Source organism: Podarcis erhardii, assembly GCF_964252035.2.
Source record: "Podarcis erhardii genome assembly, chromosome: 3".
NCBI classification, from domain to species: Eukaryota; Metazoa; Chordata; class Lepidosauria; order Squamata; family Lacertidae; genus Podarcis; species Podarcis erhardii.
Window position 1 is genome coordinate 120511894 of NC_138507.1, and position 20145 is coordinate 120532038.

The 20145-nt window shown below is 47.1% G+C and overlaps 1 protein-coding gene across 4 annotated transcripts in view; it reads right to left on the reverse strand.

The window, feature by feature from the left end:
• EXTL3 (exostosin like glycosyltransferase 3) overlaps positions 1–20145 on the reverse strand; it is a 177845-nt gene that overhangs the window by 53631 nt on the left and 104069 nt on the right. For all 4 annotated transcript variants that reach the window (XR_014154536.1, XM_081854616.1, XM_081854617.1 and 1 more), the window contains one exon: positions 1753–4318. Coding sequence is in view for 3 of the 4 variants with exons in the window: in XM_081854616.1 (XP_081710742.1) it covers positions 1753–3900 (2148 nt within the window). In the remaining variant the exon portion in view is untranslated. The remainder of the gene's footprint in view (positions 1–1752; positions 4319–20145) is intronic.

The following is a 20145-nucleotide window of genomic DNA, read 5'->3' on the forward strand; positions in this document are numbered from 1 at the left end:
GTCTGCAGGCGGGCGGCGGGGAGAAGAGTGCTTCTCCCCGCTGCCGGCCCCACAAGCGCCTGGAGGGGAAATAATTTTTTTTCCTTTATTTCCCCCCCCCCCAAAAAAAAAACTTGGTGCGTCCTATGGGCCGGTGTGTCCTATGGGGCGAAAAATACGGTACATGCTCCTTTGGACAATAAAGAAGCAGGTCAAGACTCCTTCAGGGATATGAAAGGGAGAAGGTGAACTTCTACAGCACCAAGCTGCAGTAGACACTGCCCTGAAATCCAGCAGATGACCAGACAATCAAGGGACGAGACTGGCCCATCTCCCTTCGGCAACCAAGGTCGTATCAGTTTAGTAGCTAGCCATGAGAGAAGCTGCTAGCAGATGGCAATAAAGCCATCTTTCCTGGAAACACGATCAGTTCTAAGGAGCGCTTGCTATTACTGCTGCTCCTTCAGCTGCAGAACAACTTGGACTTGAACCATTACTGCCCTTTGGCCAAACAGCCTACAAATATAATACAGTCATAAAAGGTAAAGGTAAAGGGACCCCTGACCATTAGGTCCAGTCATTACCAACTCTGGGGTTGCGGTGCTCATCTCGCTTTACTGGCCGAGGGAGCTGGCGTACAGCTTCCGGGTCATGTGGCCAGCAGGACTAAGCCGCTTCTGGCATCAGAGCAGCACACAGAAATGCCGTTTACCTTCCTGCCGGAGTGGTACCTATTTATCTACTTGCACTTTGACGTGCTTTCGAACTGCTAGGTGGGCAGGATCAGGGACCGAGCAATGGGAGCTCACCCCGTCGTGGGGATTCGAACTGCCAACCTTCTGATCGGCAAGTCCTAGGCTCTGTGGTTTAACCTACAGCGCCACCTGCACCCCAATACAGTCATACCTTGCTTCAGGTTGAGCATTTTCAGGTTATGCTCCTCTGCAACCTGGAAATAACGGACCGCGTTACTTCCAGGTTTCGCCACTCACGCATGCGCAGACGCTCAAAATGACATCGCACGCATGCACAGAAGTGGCGAATCATGACCCGTGAACGCGCAGATGTGCAGTCGCGGGTTGCATTCTACTCAGGATGCGAACAGGGCTCCGGAACAGAGTGGTACCACTGTAATAATAACAACCACTGTAATAATAATAATAGTAATAGTAATAATAATAACATCCAGCAGTACCACTGTAATAATAACAATAATTTATCATTTATACCCTGCCCATCTTGCTGGGTTTCCCCAGCCACCTTGGGTGGCTTCCAACAGAATATTAAAATACAATAATCTATTAAACATTAAAAGCTTCCCTAAACAGGGCTGCCTTCAGATGTCTTCTCCACTCTGAACTTGCTGCCTGGACTTTGGGACTCCTCAGATGCTGACATCATTGAGGATTCACACGAGGAACTTGGAGTCTGCTTTGCTCCAAGCCGTGCAAAGTCTTGCCCAGAGGATAAGATTGTAGGTACTTTTACAATATTTCCATACACAGTTGGATTCTGAGACTACGCTGGCAGAAAGGGGGCAGTGGTGGAATCAGGCAACCAGTTCCTCCTCCTCCTCCTCCTCTCTCTCTCTCTCTCTATCACACACACACACATACACACACTGCCCACTGCAAGCATTTGAAAGAACCTAAACCAGAATTTATTTATTTATTTACGGTGCACCTAAAAACAGAACGCACAACCCTCAATGCTCCACGTTGCAACAAAAGAATTCCGAAGCCTCTCCACTCTAATATTTCCAACTGCTCTTACCACAATTGGGACGCCGATGTCTGGCCACAGGAGGTCCTCTGACGGCAGCTTGGGAGAGTTCCAGACCACCACCACTTTGTTTAAGTAGGGGAGGCCGTTGAGCCTCTCCAGGGAGTTCATGAGCACCTCCTCTCGTTCGTAGGTCAGCATGACGACGGTGAACTGCTCCCTGGGGACATTGCCCCCCAGCGCGGCTTGGAACTCCTTTCCAGAGCCACCAGCTCCTCCTCCGATGGGCCGGAACCCAGTCCCAGATCCGAGGAACTTGGCTTCCGACGGCAGGACAGGGTCAAAGGGTGTGTGGGGGAAGAGGTGGAAAGGGCCAGGGGCCGAGTTCCAGTTTCTGTAAATATCCATGGCGGTGAGGGTAAAATTGCGCAGGTATTTGGGCGAGGAGTACGGCGGCTCCGTCTCCACCGGCCCCAAGTCTAAGTCCCCGTTGTCGGCCATGTTGGGGTCTGTGCCAGCAGCCTTTCCGGACCGGTGGGGGATCTCCACCGCAGCCTCCTCCCGGATGGGGACGGCCGGGATTTGGATTCGAGTCCTTATGATAGCTAGAACCGTGCTGAAGATGCTGTCTGAGGTGGAAAAGTAGGTCTCCCACAGGAATCGGCCCTGCCTTCTCATGGCCAGGAGGTCGTTGTCGGAAATACTCCGCAGGAGAAAGTGCACTTCCGTGATACGTGGCTTTGGTATGATTAAGGCTGCCTCGTTCCACCGGATCACATCGTGGTAGGGCAGCTGAACCTGCTCTCCCAGGATCACCGGGATCGCCCCAACCTCCAGGGCCTCAAAAAGACGCATTGCGCACCCGGCGGAGATGACAAGGTGGGTGTCCCCCGGGGTGATTATCAGTGCAAAAGTAGATAGTTTCAGTAGCTCTAGTCTGTCTTCCCTTTCTCCACAAAGAGCCCACTCAGTGGGCAGGCTTGCCTTCGGCTGGTTCTTACAGGTGAATTCCACCAAGACAAAGTCCAGCTTGCTGTCTTGGACAGCCTTCAGGGTGGTAATGATCCTGTCATCATAGTCCGCCGGGGCGTTGCCTTCGATTTCTTCTTCGAAGGAGCGCACTTCTTGCAAGCTGGACCGGAGAGACTCCACCTTCTCCCCCTGGAAACTGAACAGGTATTTTCGCTTTACCGGCACCTGGGGCGGGATCTCTAGGAAATTGGGCTCGGACATGGCGTGGACAAGAGGGGAGACCACAATATCGAAACCCGGGCGATACTGTACATCGTAAAAGGTGGACTGGGCGACCATGGCCCGCCCGGTGCTGACGTTATAAAGGAAGTTCTGAGTTTCCGATTTCCTGGACAAGTTGATAATCAGGTGGTTGTGCCCGTCAGTCCTCCAAAAGGGAAGCATGTGCAACTGTTGCTCAAGTTCAGTAGGTTTTGGCATGGCGGGCTCCTGCATTTCTCCCATGAGGATTATGTACAAACAGGCAATGTTTGCGTTTTCGGTAACGTACACGTTCGTTCTGACAGTGGACTCAAAGGCTTGCTTAATTAAGGGGTCTAACGAGCTCCCGAAATCGAACTGGTCGCTGTTGTAGACATACACGGGGAAGCCAGACGTCAGCGGGCAGCGGGAGTAGTCAAAGCAGTTGTGTAGCCGGCAGCTCCTATGCGATTTGGGCAGGGGGAAGTTGGAGTCGTCCTTGTCCGGCAACAGCCGGATGGGCAGGGAGAGCTTGGGTTGGTTCTGCGCCATGAGTTCTTTGTAGGAGTGCTCCGTCTGGCTGATGACATTCTTCAGCTGCAGGAGGTCCTGCTTGGCGTTCTCAATGCTTTTCTTGCAGGCTTCGATCTTCAGGTTCAGCTTGGCGATCTCGCTGTTCAGCTCCTGCCTCTTGGCTTCCAGCTGCAGCAGCTCCTCGCTCACCGACTCCCGTATGCGGCAGAGGTCCTGGACGTGCTTCACCTCGCAAAGCTCGTTGCCCGTGCGCGGCCCGAAGATGCGCTTGCCGGCGTCGTCCACGTCGTCTATGGTGGTTAGGTAGTAGTGGGCGATGAGGGGGAAGAAGACCAGGATAATGAACAAGGTGAAGCTGAGCCAGGTGAGTCGAATGCGGCTGGACCATCGCAGCATCCAGGGTTGGCCTCCATTGCCTACCCCTCCATTCCGCAACATGGTATACCCGGTCATGAGTCCAAGAGTTGGTGCTGCCCCTCTTATCACGTTGGATCAGTAGCCATAACCAAGGCGGTTTTTACCGGCAAGGCTCCAGGAGGAAAGGCTATTGCGCCCGTTGGACCAAGGGCCAATAGAATGGAAATTTCATCTTCTCCTTGAGATGGAGGACGCAACTTCCGATCCAGTTAGAACCAAGGGTGAAACTCTTCTTCTTGGCCTCCAGTTAACTGGGTGTTGCTAGGAGAGCGCGGGCAGGGTCACCACGGCAATTGGTTGCCCCCTCCGGGCCAGAGAAACACAACGGGAGCAAGGCAACCTTCAATGTCACCCTCCACATTCTGTATTAGCATCCAATGAGCGAGACAAGCAGGGGGAAGTTCATGCAATCATGATTCTTTGTCGCCTCTGTGCTGCCAGGATTTCACCATTCCTACAAGAGAGAGAGATAGGAGACAACCATGACACATCAGTCAATATAAGATGCGCCTCCTTCTTTGCATTATAAAAACAGAGACTAGGAAAGCATTAATAAAGAGAACAACATCCTTCCTTCTGCCTAGATCTGACCTGCGGCTTATACAGTAAGCCCACAACTTATATTGCCCATTCAGCTTTATGCGCTTGGTGAAAACTAAAAAAAAAAAAAAAAAAAAAAAAAATAGAAAGGGGAAGGGAATCCGGGGGGAGGGGGAGACTTTAGTAATCCCACCTGCCATGGCATCCTATGAATTTTCACTATATGCAATTTTGGCCTGAAGCATTATCCCCTGTGTAAGTTGCGGACTTACTGTAAAGCCAAGCTGGCCACATGCTGCTTAGGTTGTGGTCAGATGCTACGTTCCAAACTTGGTACAAGAAAGTCCTGGGACAGCCCAATGCCCACTGTTCTTCATATAAAACATTACTACGCAAAACCCCTCTCCCCCTCAAATTAGAATCATAGAATCAAAGACTTGGGAGGGTCATCAGTCTACATAGCTCAAAACATTTGAGAACCAGGGCTCACTTTTAACTCAAACATGCATTTGGGGATCCATTTATCAACCTTTTACCATCTATCTGCATGGTGGTAGTGCTCCTGTTGCAACCCAGCTTGGATCAGGCCACTATACGGTCCCTACCCCACCCGTTGAAGACCAGTGATTCAACCCAAACTCCTGCAATGCAGGGATCAAAGCTGAAACATCCCTGACAGATGGACATCCAACCTCTGTTTAAAAACCTCCAGTGAATTATTATGGAGGATGCCGTGTGTGGATTATGAAAAGAAGAAGAAGAAGAAGAAGAAGAAGAAGAAGAAGAAGAAGAAGAAGAATTTTATTCATGGGTGGAGGTCTTCGGGGGGGTGGAGTAAATAGTTATTTGTTCCATTGTTCCTTGATGTATTACATTCATCAACCTTTGCAAAAACTGTTAGTGACTCATAAATGATAAATATCTGATAATGGGGACTATATATATAGAGAGAGAGAGAGAGTCCAGTAGCACCTAGAATCATAGAATCATAGAATCATAGAGTTGGAAGAGACCACAAGGGCCATCGAGACTCCACCTTCTTTGGAGGTCTTTAAGCAGAGGCTTGACAACCATATGTCAGGAGTGCTCTGATGGTGTTTCCTGCTTGGCAGGGGGTTGGACTCGATGGCCCTTCTGGTCTCTTCCAACTCTATGATTCTATGATTCTATGATTCTAGGTGCTACTGGACTCTCTCTCTATATATATATAGCCCCCATTATCAGATATTTATCATTTATGAGTCACTAACACTTAGAGACCAACTAAGTTTGTTCTTGGTATGAGCTTTCGTGTGCATGCGCGCTTCTTCAGATACCAAGTGTGCATACACACAAAAGTTCATACCAAGAACAAACTTAGTTGGTCTCTAAGGTGCTACTGGACAATTTTATTTATATATTTATATTTCTACTGCATCAAACCAACATGACTACCTACCTATATCTGCTGAAGACATTCTTATTATTCTGTACCTAGCTATTGTTAATAATAATAATAATTCTCTTTGCCATCTGCTGGGAGGGCATTTCACAGGGCAGGTGCCACTACCAAGAAGGCCCTCTGCCTAGTTCCCTGTAACTTGGCTTCTCGCAGTGAGGGAACCGCCAGAAGGCCCTCGGCGCTGGACCTCAGTGTCCGGGCAGAACGATGGGGATGGAGACGCTCCTTCAGGTATACTGGACCGAGGCCGTTTCTTGAAAATGAATAAAAGTACACAAAAATCCCCACCACCCTTCAATGAAGGAGAGTTTACCACCTTCAGAGGTCACTGGTTCCACTGCTGAACAGCTTTTACCATCAGAAAGTTCTTCCTAATGTTGATTTGGAATCTCCTTCCTTGTAATTTGAATCCACTGGTTTGAGTCCTATCCTCTACACACAGATTCGTTTGAACTCACTATGCAAACCTGGATCAAATATGAGTGGGGCGGAGGCCCTCTGATGCCAGGCTCAAAATACAACATTAGGCCAGGCTCCCTTCATTTCATCCAACTTTGGCAAGGTGTCAAGACACCATATGATTAGAGCAGAAGAGCAGCTGCAATTTTCTGAGCTGGAACTTTACAAACCATTTCAGTCTTTGTCTGCCTCAGATCCTGCACCTTTTGAAACAAGCAGCTTACATGGGTTTCCGCCACCTTAGATGCAAATGACACGGAAAAGCACATTGCGGGAAGGGGGCAGAATATTCGCACTCTATAAATTTAAAGGAAGAGAAAAAGGGAAGGAAACGTTGCGGTAATCCTCTGAAAGGCAGCAGACTTAAGGGATGGAGAGCGATTCTTCACATATGACATAATTAGCTGGTGGAATTTATCACAAGCCATGATGGACACAAGCAGCTTTCTTTCAAGAGAGAGGGAGAGAGGAGAGCATTTTTGTGCGAATAGGCCAGCAGTGTGCCAAGTTTAGACAGCAAGGGCACGCAAGAAAGCCATTCTTGGTAGTCGCCCCAGAATGGTGGAAGACTCTTCCCTTGGAGCAAAGGTGAGGAACCTCAAGCCCAGGGGATGAATGCAGCCCCCCAGGTTTCTCTATCTGTTGCTAAGAACTGCCCCCAAGCCGCCACCGCGCTCCATGAGTCCTTTAGCCTGAGTGGAACCTGTCCTTGCAATAGGATCAACCCCTTTGCTTGCCCCCCCTCTCCCTCTCCTCCACCCCTCTGCGTAGAAACAGATGACTTTTTGGTGAACTACCTTGGAATGCAGTCTACTGTACAAAAGTACAAGTCACACCCTTTGCTTTTTTCGCTTTTGCCTCTGTGACTACCCACCACTGGCTCGCAGCCCCCAGTAGGTGCTGGGCAATGCATCAATATATCGCCCCAAACCAGTCTGAAGTCCACATTGTGATATCGGTTTCATAATTTTTGACCTGGAAATATATCACAAATCATGGGTGTGTGTGTGTGTGTGTGTGTGTGCGCGCGCGCGCGTGCGCTATGCAAAAATCACAATGTGGGGAAAACTGTGAAACCGGCCAATGCTTCTCTCGATTCCTGCAACCCCTGCTAACTCTGACGGCTCAGCTCTCCCCGAACTCCTGCAGTGTGGTAGCACATCACAAGAGCAGGCGCTGGCAAAAATCACAATGCAGGGAAAAACCGTGAAGCTAGCCAATTCCTTATTCAGACACCATGATGCAGTCATACCTCTTGTTACGTTTGCTTCAGGTTAAATCTTTTCAGGTTGCGTCCCGCGGTGACCCGGAAGTACCAGAAAGGGTTACTTCTGGGTTTCGCTACTCGCGCATGCACAGACACGCAAAATAACGTCACGCGCATGCGCAGAAGTGGCAAATCATGACCCGCGCACACGCAGATTGCGTTCTGCTCATGTTGCAAATGGGGCTCTGGGACGGATCCCGTTCGCAACCAGAGGTACCACTGTATATTGGTATATCGCGATCCTTGGTGATATATCACAATGTTGAAAACCAGATATTGCCCAGCCCTAGCCCCCAGAAAAAGGTTGCCCATGAATGAAAAAGGTTTCCCACCCCTGTCTCTGGGGTTCACCAAAATCAGAGCCTGTGTGCTTTCCAGAAGCATTGTTGTAAGGGCATAAGAAGAACCTGCAGGATCAGGCCAGTGGCTCAACCAGTCTTTGCAGCGGCCAACCAGATGCTAGACATCACTGCCATAGTTCTCTGCCCACCTGCAACTTCCAGCAACTGGTACACAAGGGTACACTGCCACCTTTGCTTTTAGCAGGCCCACTGCCCACCATCCACCAAGACATTTTTACCACACACACACACACACACACACACAAAATCTTTGCTACTCTGGCTAGTGCAAGAACATGCAACGGAGGAGAACCTTCAACACCTAGGGCGATGTTGGAATAAACACCAGCGAGGTCACCGACCAGCACGTTGCTCCATTAATTCCCAGTATCACCCAGCAAAGGGCATCCATGTAAATTACAGAAGACGTCTGGAAGGAGAGAACTGCTAGAGGGTCCAGGGAGAAAAAGGATGAATAGCTCTCTGTATTCTTGGCAGTGCAAGTCAGGATGTGTGCGTGCAAGAATGGGAACGGCTGTGGAAAAGAGATATCGAATTTACGGCATGCTATAATTTCAGAGAGAATGTAATGAAAATGCAATACAGATGGTACCCGACCCTGGCCAGATTGGCAAAAATGTACAAAAACTGTAGTGATGTCTGTTGGAGATGCGACAATGGGGCAGGAACTTTTCTACATATGTGGTGGGAGTGCAAAGAGATAGCGGGGTTCTGGGAAAATATCTATAACGAACTGAAAAAGATGTTCAGATTTTCATTTGGGAAAAACCCCAGAATCCTTTCTCCTAGGTATCATGTCAGAGGAAATAAAAAGAACGGGCAGACCAATATTTATGTATGCAACTATGGCGGCAAGGTTATTGATTGCTAAAAATTGGAAAAGCAGCAGCGTCCCAACTGAAACAGACTGGTTATCTAAAATGATGGAATACTTCCATATTGCTGAACTGACAGGGAGGATAAGAGGAGATATGGTACAAAAAGTAACAAGAACAGCTGGAAGTCAAGTCACTTGGTGGGTGTCCGTGTGGGGTAGGTGTGTAGGTATGTTGATATGTATAGTATAGGTAGGTATTATATAGAGTAATGTAGGTATGTTTTATGTTATGAAAATAAGGTAGTGTGTTGTGTATGTGTATTGCGTAACTGTATATGTATGTGTTTTATGTTTATAAAGTATATATATATTTTAAAAGGATGTATGCATGCAGGAGAGACGAATCACCTCAGCCAGAACCGTATTTGTGCTGTTCCTGCTTGGCAGGGGGTTGGACTCGATGGCCCTTGTGGTCTCTTCCAACTCTATGATTCTATGATGCTATGTGTCCGTATTTGTATGCTGGAAAAGGAAGCTGTCCGTCAAACTCTGTTAAACCTTCAAATTAACAAGCTATCCTCATGGTGCCCCTGGGTCCCACTGCTACCACGCTGCCTTATGGAACAGACGAGGTTCATTGGATATGAGACATGAGCAGCGACTAATTGGTTGAGCCAACAGAAACAGCCTGGAGTGTGCTTAAAAGCCAGTCGTAATTTTAATGTCCTGCCCTCTGCCAGAGAAGAAGGTGACTCTTGTAGAGGGGAAATGCCTGCCCAACTCCTGTTCCCGGCCTCCGTGTCTGCTTTCCCCCCCTCTCCCACAGGCTTCTTCTATGCTTGGGGGGGGGGAATGTCTCTCAACACCCCTGCTTGCTTTGTGTCTTCTGTCCACATGGCAAACAGTGGTTTGGTCCAACAAGAGGGATCGCTGTGCAGAGAAAGTGGTGATCCCTCTTGCTGTTCTGGCTTCTGGGATCACTGCGAAGCCTGCATTTGCTCCATGAGACGCAGACACATTTCCCCTTACTTTTTAGGAGGGAAAAAGTGAGTCTTATAGAGCAAAAAATACGGTAGGTAGTGATATATGGAAGTGAGAGCTGGACCATAAAGAAGGCTGATCGCCGAAGAATTGATGCTTTTGAATTCTGGTGCTGGAGGAGACTCTTGAGAGTCCCATGGACTGCAAGAAGATCAAACCTATCCATTCTGAAGGAAATCAGCTCAGAGTGCTCACTGGAAGGACAGATCCTGAAGCTGTGGCTCCAATACTTTGGCCACCTCATGAGAAGAGAAGAGAAGACTCCCTGGAAAAGACCCTGATGTTGGGAAAGATGGAGGGGCACAAGGAGAAGGGGACGACAGAGGATGAGATGGTTAGACAGTGTTCTCTAAGCTACCAGCATGAGTTTGACCAAACTGCGGGAGGCAGTGGAAGACAGGAGTGCCTGGCGTGCTCTGGTCCAGGGGGCCACGAAGAGTCGGACACGACTAAACGACTAAACAACAACATTAATGCAATAAAATAATACAAATCAGGCCGGTAAGGAGGGCCCCATTTTAGATGGCTGCACTCTATTGTTACATTATTATTATCAGGCCTTTTCAGTGGCAGAACCACAGTCATGTAACTTCCTCGCCGTCAAAGTTCACCTGGCATGAAATTTGATGCTCTTCAGACACCGGGTGAAACGAATTGTGTTTTCCTAGTTTTTAATGGGTTCTCAAACTGCTCTTAGCGGTTCTCAGCGTTCTGACGGCATTTAAAGATTCCCTTGGTGTTGAAATGTACTGTTTTAAATCGGTCTAATAGTTTTAGCTTTTGCCAATTGTTTTATTGTGATTGTTCCCAGTTAAGCTTTTGTACCAGAAAGGTGGCACAATTTATTTTATTTTTTTAAAATAATAATAATAATAAAAGGATGTTTTGTACAGGGACTACAGTATTTCCCTCTCCCTGTTGGAACAGCCTTGCCTAAATATCCTCGCATTTCTGCTATCTGTTTCCATACCCAGGATTGGGATAAAAGAGCCTTCCCTTTTTACGCTTGTATCACTGCAGGCAGAAAGTTCTTTTGGACATGAATTTGCTTTACGCCACTAATCTTGAGCAGAAGCCACACAGCAGAGATTTAGAAGGAGCCAGCGGAGAATTTATCAGCCGCGAGATGCCAGATTGCATAATGCTGTGGCATGTTTCACATTACAAAAGACACACCGAGATTTGCAGGGTGTCTAGGATATGACGGCCATGGGGAGAGGACTGTTTGCTTCTTAGCTGGTACAACCCAGACTTCCTTAAGGCTACAAAGGGAGTAATTTTGGGGTCAGGCGAGAAAATAAAGTCCAGATTCATAGTCCTAATATCATCTTCAATGAGAAGCACTAGGGAGAGTCTGAGAGAGGGAGGGTTCCCCTACCCTACCCCATTGCACTTGAGATCCAATTGCAGCTCATTTTTGCTCTGCTCTTTAGTTTTATCTTTACAGACTGCCTCCTTTTTCCTGCTTTTTGTTCTGCTTATCTGCTGGCTTTTAATATCCTTTGCATACTTTGTACGAATAATTTCACTCTTCCTTCGTACAGCGCCCTGGAATCCTCCTGACGAAGGGAGGCGCAGAAATATTTTTAAATACCATATTTTTTGCTCTATAAGACTAACTTTTTCCCTCCTAAAAAGTAAGGGGAAATGTGTGTGCGTCTTATGGAGTGAATGCAGGCTGCGCAGCTATCCCAGAAGCCAGAACAGCAAGAGGGATTGCTGCTTTCACTGCACAGCGATCCCTCTTGCTGCTGTGGCTTCTGAGATGCAGAATATTTTTTTTCTTGTTTTCCTCCTCCAAAAACTAGGTGCGTCTTGTGGTCTGGTGCATCTTATAGAGCGAAAAATACGGTAAATAAGACTGGAACTTGTCGACAAATATACCACTCGCATTTGGACCAATGGGTGTAGGTTCATACCCGGGAATTCTGTGTGCATTTACAAGGCATTAAGAGTTCCCTAGCCCCACCAGGCTTGCAACATTGTAAAGGTGACAATTGAAAGGCACACCCACCCACCCACAGGCTCAGGAGGTTTCAAATATAAGGTGCTTCTCGAAATTCCAGTTCAGATAAAGAAAAGAGCCATGAGTATTAAAGCACCCAGCCCTCTCTCTGCTTAAACCAAGCCCCTAAGCTAGACAGACCAAAAGCTCTTGCAGCCTCCACAAAGAGTGCCACTCCTGAGGAAGATCGAACAAGTTGTACTTTTCATAGAATCATAGAATAGTGGAGTTGGAAGGGACCCTGAGGATCATCTAGTCCAACCCCCTGCCATGCAGGAATACGCAGTTGCCCCATACAGGAATTGAACTTGCAGCCTCGGCGTTATCAACCCCACACTCTAAGCAATTGAGCCATCTGGGTTTTTCATAGAATCATAGAGTTGGAAGAGACCACAAGGGCCATCGAGTCCAACCCCCTGCCAAGCAGGAAACACCATCAGAGCACTCCTGACATATGGTTGTCAAGCCTCTGCTTAAAGACCTCCAAAGAAGGAGACTCCACCACACTCCTTGGCAGCAAATTCCACTGTGGAACAGCTCTTACTGTCAGGAAGTTCTTCCTAATGTTTAGGTGGAATCTTCTTTCTTGTAGTTTGGATCCATTGCTCCGTGTCCGCTTCTCTGGAGCAGCAGAAAACAACCTTTCTCCCTCCTCTATGTGACATCCTTTTATATATTTGAACATGGCTATCATATCCCCTTAACCTCCTCTTCTCCAGGCTAAACATGCCCAGCTCCCTTAGCCGTTCTTCATAAGGCATCGTTTCCAGGCCTTTGACCATTTTGGTTGCCCTCCTCTGGACACGTTCCAGTTTGTCAGTGTCCTTCTTGAACTGTGGTGCCCAGAACTGGACACAGTACTCCAGGTGAGGTCTGACCAGAGCAGAATACAGTGGCACTATTACTTCCCTTGATCTAGATGCTATACTCCTATTGATGCAGCCCAGAATTGCAATGGCTTTTTTAGCTGCCGCGTCACACTGTTGGCTCATGTCAAGTTTGTGGTCAACCAAGACTCCTAGATCCTTTTCACATGTACTGCTCTCAAGCCAGGTGTCACCCATCTTGTATTTGTGCCTCTCATTTTTTTTGCCCAAGTGCAATACTTTACATTTGTCCCTGTTAAAATTCATCTTGCTTGTTTTGGCCCAATTCTCTAATCTGTTTTTGTAGCGTAACTGACAAGAAATGGTGCTCTCCAAGTGGCTTCACCTTGGGCTGCCTTCGGACTGTCACAATTTTGTGGGAGAAATGCAAGCACACAACATGAATTTAGCTTTGGGCAATGAAAGGGGATGGAAGCACTCTGCACACCCCCTGGCACAACAAACCCACTTTAAAACAGAAGCTGGCTTTTTAATGTTAAGAAAGTGCCTTAACTCCCAAACCTAGATTTTGTGCATGGCCAGACAAGGGTTGCGAGACAGCATCTTAAAAAGCAGAGATATCACTTTGCCAACAAAGGCCTGTATAGTTAAAGCTATGGTTTTCCCAGTAGTGATGTATGGAAGTGAGAGCTGGACGATAAAGTAGGCTGATCGCCGAAGAATTGATGCTTTTGAATTCTGGGGCTGGAGGAGACGCTTGAGAGTCCCATGGACTGCAAGATCAAACCTCATGAGAAGAGAAGACTCCCTGGAAAAGGCCCTGATGTTGGCAAAGATGGAGGGCACAGGGAGAAGGGGACGACAGAGGACGAGATGGTGGGACAGTGTTCTCGAAGCGACCAGCATGAGTTTGACCAAACTGCTGGAGGCAGTGGAAGACAGGAGGGCCTGGTGTGCTCTGGTCCACAGGGTCACGAAGAGTCGGACATGACTAAACGACAACAACAACAGCAACAACATATAGGCAGGCCTGCACTTCTCAACCACTGCTGTTAACATATGCAGCTGAGAACACCTCCGGTTTTTGTTGGCCAAAGGAAAAGACTACTGCCACAACTCCACCCTAGACAGAAATGTGCCATTTCCCCAGAGTTCCACCTTGCGGATCCTTTCCTTTAAGTTACCCAAAGTCAACCTTGAAGAAGAGATTTGCCAAGTAACTGAGTTTTGATTTATGACTGTTGAATTACAGCAATTACTTATTGATGTGGGGAACCTGGTTCACCCGATTACCACAAAATCTGTTTTCGAAAAATAGGTGCCTTTTTTGAAAGTTCAGTTTTTTAATAGAGACAGTGACCATTTTCGGTGTGTCTGATAGGTGTGTGGCAAGGGACGCGGGTGGCGCTGTGGTCTAAACCACTGAGCTTCGTGGGCTTGCCGACTGGAAGGTTGGCAGTTCAAATCCCCACGACGGAGTGAGCTCCTGTTGCTCTGTCCCAGCTCCTGCCAACCTAGCAGTTCGAAAGCACACCAGTGCAAGTAGATAAATAGATACTGCTGCGGCAGGAAGGTAAATGGCATTTCTATGCGCTCTGATTTCTGTCACAGTGTTCTGTTGTGCCAGAAGTGGTTTAGTCATGCCGGCCACATGAACCAGAAAGCTGTATGTGGACAAATGCCGGTTCCCTTGGCCTGAAAGCGAGATGAGCACCGCAACCCCATAGTCGCCTTTGACTGGACTTAACTGTCCACGGGTCCTTTACCTTATTCATGTGGCACACCAAACCTGGAAGTGACCCCAAAACATCACAAAAAGGGGCGGAATGGGGTCTTTGCAGGCCATACGCAATTTCACTTAAACATGTGGTGCCTTGGAGTGTAAAACCCAATCCATCACTCCGTCAACAAAAGTCAAGCTGAGACTCCAAACAATGGCACTGTGTTCTTCTGGTCGCTCTGCTGCACTGCACAGACTGGGTGCACCGCAGAAGAAATGCCTTTGCCCATTTCCGCTGTGTGTCTGATTTCACTGCTTGCAAAACTCCCCATGACACCAACAAAAGTAGCGATGAGCATCTGCAAGAAGTGCCACATTTTCAAGACTCGGGAAGCGATTGTATTGCTCCGCTGAGCACCCGGCAGGATGCGACTGAAGTGCAGCATTCTGTTCTGGGAGACGCATTTCAAAGGAACAAGCTGGAAATGATTTTGGGGGGAGAGCTGCGGAAGATGACGTTTGTATTAAGGATCAAATCCCAACGCTGTAACGACAGGCTGAAGGACCTGGGTACATTCATCCTAGAGGAATGGATATTAAGGGAGGGAGTTGCTGACAGCTCCAAAATATTAGAAAGATCTCAGGGTTTGAATCGGCACCTGGGCTGGGGCAAGCATCAATGGTTTGAAGTACTGGGCTGGGGAAGAGAAAACCTAATGGTAAAAAGCTAAACCAGGCTAGCAAAGGAGCTTGTTCAATCTACTGCCTCTGAGGTTCCTAGGCAAATTTGGGAGGGATGTTTTCATCGTGCAACGCCCTGCTGCACAATAGTGTTAACCAGAAAATCCCTCTGGCTCCCCAAAGCTATACAAAGCTATTGTTCTACCCATGCAAAAAAAAACCATACTGGCTGATGGTAATGGAGTAAGTCTGGGGGAAAAGAGCCACCATTTATACATTCATGTTCCCAATGCTTCTGGCACTCTGCAGGAGAAAGAACTTGCAACATTTTAAAGTCTCCATATTTGCAGCCTACTCAATAACCTCCAAGGGACGTGGGTGGCACTGTGGGTTAAACCACAGAGCCTAGGGCTTGCCGATCAGAAGGTCAGTGGTTCGAATCCCCATGACGGGGTAAGCTCCTGTTGCTCGGTCCCTGCTCCTGCCAACCTAGCAGTTCGAAAGCATGTCAAAGTGCAAGTAGATGAATAGGTACTGCTCCGGAGGGAAGGTAAACGGTGTTTCCGTGCACTGCTCTGGTTCGCCAGAAGTGGCTCAGTCATGCTGGCCACATGACCCGGAAGCTGTACGCCGGCTCCCTTGGCCAATAAAGCGAGATGAGCACCGTAACCCCAAAGTTGGCCACGACCGGACCTAACGGTCAGGCGTCCCTTTACCAATAACCTCCACCACCAGGTCTTTTCCACAGGTTGGCCCCTGGTTCATTCCTCACGAGGAGCTTATGCCCACAAGTGTGGGACAGCAGCTAAAACCAAGGTATGGCTTAGTGCAGCAGTTTCTAAAGTGGGCACCACTGTCCCCTGGAGGGTGGTGGGATTACTGGGGGGGGGGGCACTAAGAGACAGGAGGCACTGAAGATGTTCAGACTTTGGAAAACTGGTATCCCTGGATCACATTCATCAAGTTTTGCTGACTTAATTAAAGTGAACAGTTTTAACAGGGTTTTGAATCAATGTGCTGCTCTGAATTGTGTTGTGTTTTTATCTTCCTCAGTGGGCTGTGCTTTTTGTAGGGCAGAGTAGGGGGCACTGAGAATGAGTTTAGACAGGGGTCAACAACCTTTTTTAGCTGTGGGCCGGTCCACCATCCCTCAGACCATGTGGGGGGCCGGACTATATTTTGAAAAAAATAATAATGAATGAATTCCTATGCCCCACAAATAACCCAGAGATACATTTTAAATAAAAGCACACATTCTACTCATGTAAAAACACCAGGCAGGCCCCACAAATAACCCAGAGATGCATTTTAAATAAAAGCACACATTCTACTCATGTAAAAACACCAGGCAGGCCCCCCAAATAACCCAGAGATGCATTTTAAATAAAAGCACACATTCTACTCATGTAAAAACACCAGGCAGGCCCCACAAATAACCCAGAGATGCATTTTAAATACAGTGGACACTTGGGTTGCGAACGTGATCCGTTTGCAACCTGCAACGTCCTCAACCCGCAGCGGCGCATCTGCGCACGCAAGGGTTGCGATTCTGCGCGTCTGCACATGCACAAAGCGTGATTTAGCGCTTCTGCGCATGCACGACCGCCGAAACCCGGAAGTAACCCGTTCCAGTACTTCCGGGTTTCAGCGGTCCGCAACCCGAAAAAACGCAAACTGAAGTGTCTGTAACCTGAGGTATGACTGTAAAAGCACACATTCTACTAATATAAAAACACCAGGCCAGCCCCACAAATAACCCAGAGATGCACTTTAAATAAAAGGACACATTCTACTCATGTAAAAACACGCTGATTCCTGGACCGTCCGTGGGCCGGATTAAGAAGGCGATTGGGTCGCATCTGGCCCCCGGGCCTTAGGTTGCCAACCCCTGAGTTTAGGAATCCAAGGGGGAGGCCGCCGCCCCCCCCCCCAAAAATGGAAACCGCTGGTCTAAAAGAATAAAAATTGTATAAGCATCGGTCCTCCATATCTCTCAATGACCATATACAGTGGTACCTCGGTTACATACGCTTCAGGTTACAGACGCTTCAGGTTACAGACTCCGCTAACCCTGAAATAGTGCTTCAGGTTAAGAACTTTGCTTCAGGATGAGAACAGAAATTGTCCTCCGGTGGTGTGGTGGCAGCGGGAGGCCCCATTAGCTAAAGTGGTGCTTCAGGTAAAGAACAATTTCAAGTTAAGAATGGACCTCCAGAACGAATTAAGTACTTAACCCAAGGTACCACTGTACTAAATAAATGGGGCCACAGTGACAAGACATAGCAGATGCTGTAAGAACCATGTACAACACCAAGCATGGATGACCCAGCCAATACAACAACAGCTAAACTTCCTGCCTTGAATTTTTTTATCCCCAGGGATCAAAAGCATTCTTTTGGCGGACCTACAACACACAGGGCTGGTTTGCCCAGCAACGGTAACAAATGCGCCTGAAACAGAATGGTGCAAGAGCTGCTTGCTGTTTTGGAGAAAACAGACAGGGGTGAACTAGATAGAGCTGGCAGCTTTTACGTTTATTTTAAGAAGTATACTTGAGCCACAGGTGGGGGTTTTGTTGTTTCTTTAAAAGGGGGGAGGGAGAGAAAGGAAGGAGCCTGTGCCTCCATTAACAAGCTCTTTGCCCTCCAAAGGGGGGTGGCGTGGTCTCTAAACCACAGCTTAATAGAACAAAATAAACAGCAGAAGAGATTTAAGAACCACACATTTGGAGCCTGTAGGAAAGCTGCCCAAAGGGTGGCTAATTTCGCAGCTCCATCTAGCAGCTATCTCAGCCCATTAGCCTTTCATTTCTGCCTCGCACCTCAGACTTTAAGTAAGAACCCATCAGCAAATCATTAAAGGGCTTTATCCAAGGCTCTCCTAATAGAGCTCTAATACCAGCTGGCACTGAGCAGAAAGCTAATTTCATATAATGGTCTTCCAGACGAGGCACAAAAGGCAGGCAATGCCCAGGTGAAAAGATGTTCTTGCCTTTTAAAAAATTAGACCTCTGTACTCTCCTGGCAAGGAGTGGGGAGAAAAACGTGCCAACCCACTCGTCTGCACAGCATGCCCCAGTTGGCCTTTAAAAATATATTTTTTACGTATTTAAAAAAACAACAACCCTGTGCCAACTCTGCACAGATCTTTCTCTATGAATCCCAGGCAGAAAAGAACAGCCGTCATTTGCACAATAAGAGAGTCAATGAAAGTAAGCCACAACCAATTGATTGATTGATCGATTGATTTATCTATTGCATCTATATCCCACCTTTTCCATGGGTGGCACTGTGGGTCAAACCACAGAGCCTAGGACTTGCTGATCAGAAGATTTGAACTGCTGACCCTAGGACTTGCTGATCAGAAGATTTGATCAGCAAGTCCTAGGCTCAGTGGTTTAACCCGCAGCGCCACCTGCGTTCCAATCTGGAACTTGAAGATTGTTCAATTATAGTATCATAAGGCATTTACCCTGCACTTATTACTGGATCATTGCTCAGAGGGTTGTTGTTTTTTTAAACTGAACTTCAACATCTTATTTCACACACTGCTTCTTCAGAAGCTACAGAGGAAGACTTGTTTTATCACTTTGGGCTCACTTCCTACAGGTAGGTTAGGGGGAACTTATATCAGTATTTAGGGACACAGGTGGCGCTGTGGGTTAAACCACAGAGCCTAAGACTTGCCAATCAGAAGGTTGGCGGTTTGAATCCGCGCGACGGGGTGAGCTCCCATTGCTCAGTCCCAGCTCCTGCCAACCTAGCAGTTCAAAAGCACATCAAAGTGTGGATTCAAACTGCCAACCTGATCAGCAAGCCCAGGAGGCTCAGTGGTTTAGACCACAGCGCCACTCACCAGCCTACTGATGTACACCAGTTGTGGCTCCTGAGCTATGTCTTCTATGCTCAAATCTTGAACACGGGAAGCTTTAGGTGAGAAGAACATATTTGACAATCCACTAGTGCATCTCTTCCTTCCCTGATGGATTCCCTACCACTCCCAGGCTGCCATGTAGGGCGATACAACACCGGTGTTTGAAATTAGCCCAATAATAAATGTTGGAAATGTAAAGAGATTGAAGGTATATTCTTTCACTTTTGGTGGACATGGCCAAAGATTAAGACCTTCTGGGAGATGATCTATAACGAAATGAAAAAGGTATTTAAATATACCTTCCAGAAGAAACCAGAGGCCTTTCTCTTGGGCATGGTCGGCCAATTGGTGCGAAAGGAGGATAGAACTTTTTTTATGTACGCCACAACAGCAGCAAGAATACTCATCGCAAAGTATTGGAAAACACAAGATCTACCCACCCGGGAAGAATGGCAGATGAAGGTGATGGAGTACATGGAACTGGCTGAGATGACTGGCAGAATTCGGGACCAAGGAGAAGAGTCGGTGGAAGAAGATTGGAAAAAATTTAAAGTTTATCTTCAAAAATATTGCAAAATTAAGGATTGCTAGAAAGATGTTGGGAAAAGAAAATTATGTGGTTTTAGTAGAAATGACATAAAGGGTTAAGTAAAAATGAATTGGTGAAAGAGAGAATGTAAAATTATAGTATATTAAGACAAATTATTAAGATAAAAATAAGGTTGGAAGGATTTGCTGAAATAACAAATTGAATTAGAATACAAAAATGAGAGGTGTGAGGAGGTCAAGGAAATAAGTAAATGTAAGCAAGTGATGTATAGGTTTGACTTGTTTTTTATTTTTATTTTTTTCTGTTTTCTGGTTTTTGATGATTTTCTTTATATGTTTTTTTTTTGTTTTTCTCCCTTTGATTGTTATTTTTTTCTTTTTTTCTGTAATCTTTAAAATCTTAATAAAAATTTATTTAAAAAAAATGAAATTACCCAGGAGCCAGGCACATTTTGCACCTGGTTTTCGACCACTTGAGACCAAGATGCCTGGGCACCAGGATGGTAACTGAGGTCTCCACGATCTGGAGCTGCATACGTGGGAATCCTTGGATCTTGACTTTTCACATACTAGCAGCACGTCCTGTAGAATTCTATCCATTCTGTTTTTATGCGCACAATCAGAATGAATTTCAGGAGCCAAAAAGTCATATTGAATAATAAAACTTTTGAGCCGCCTCACCCAAAAAGGGCAACTAAA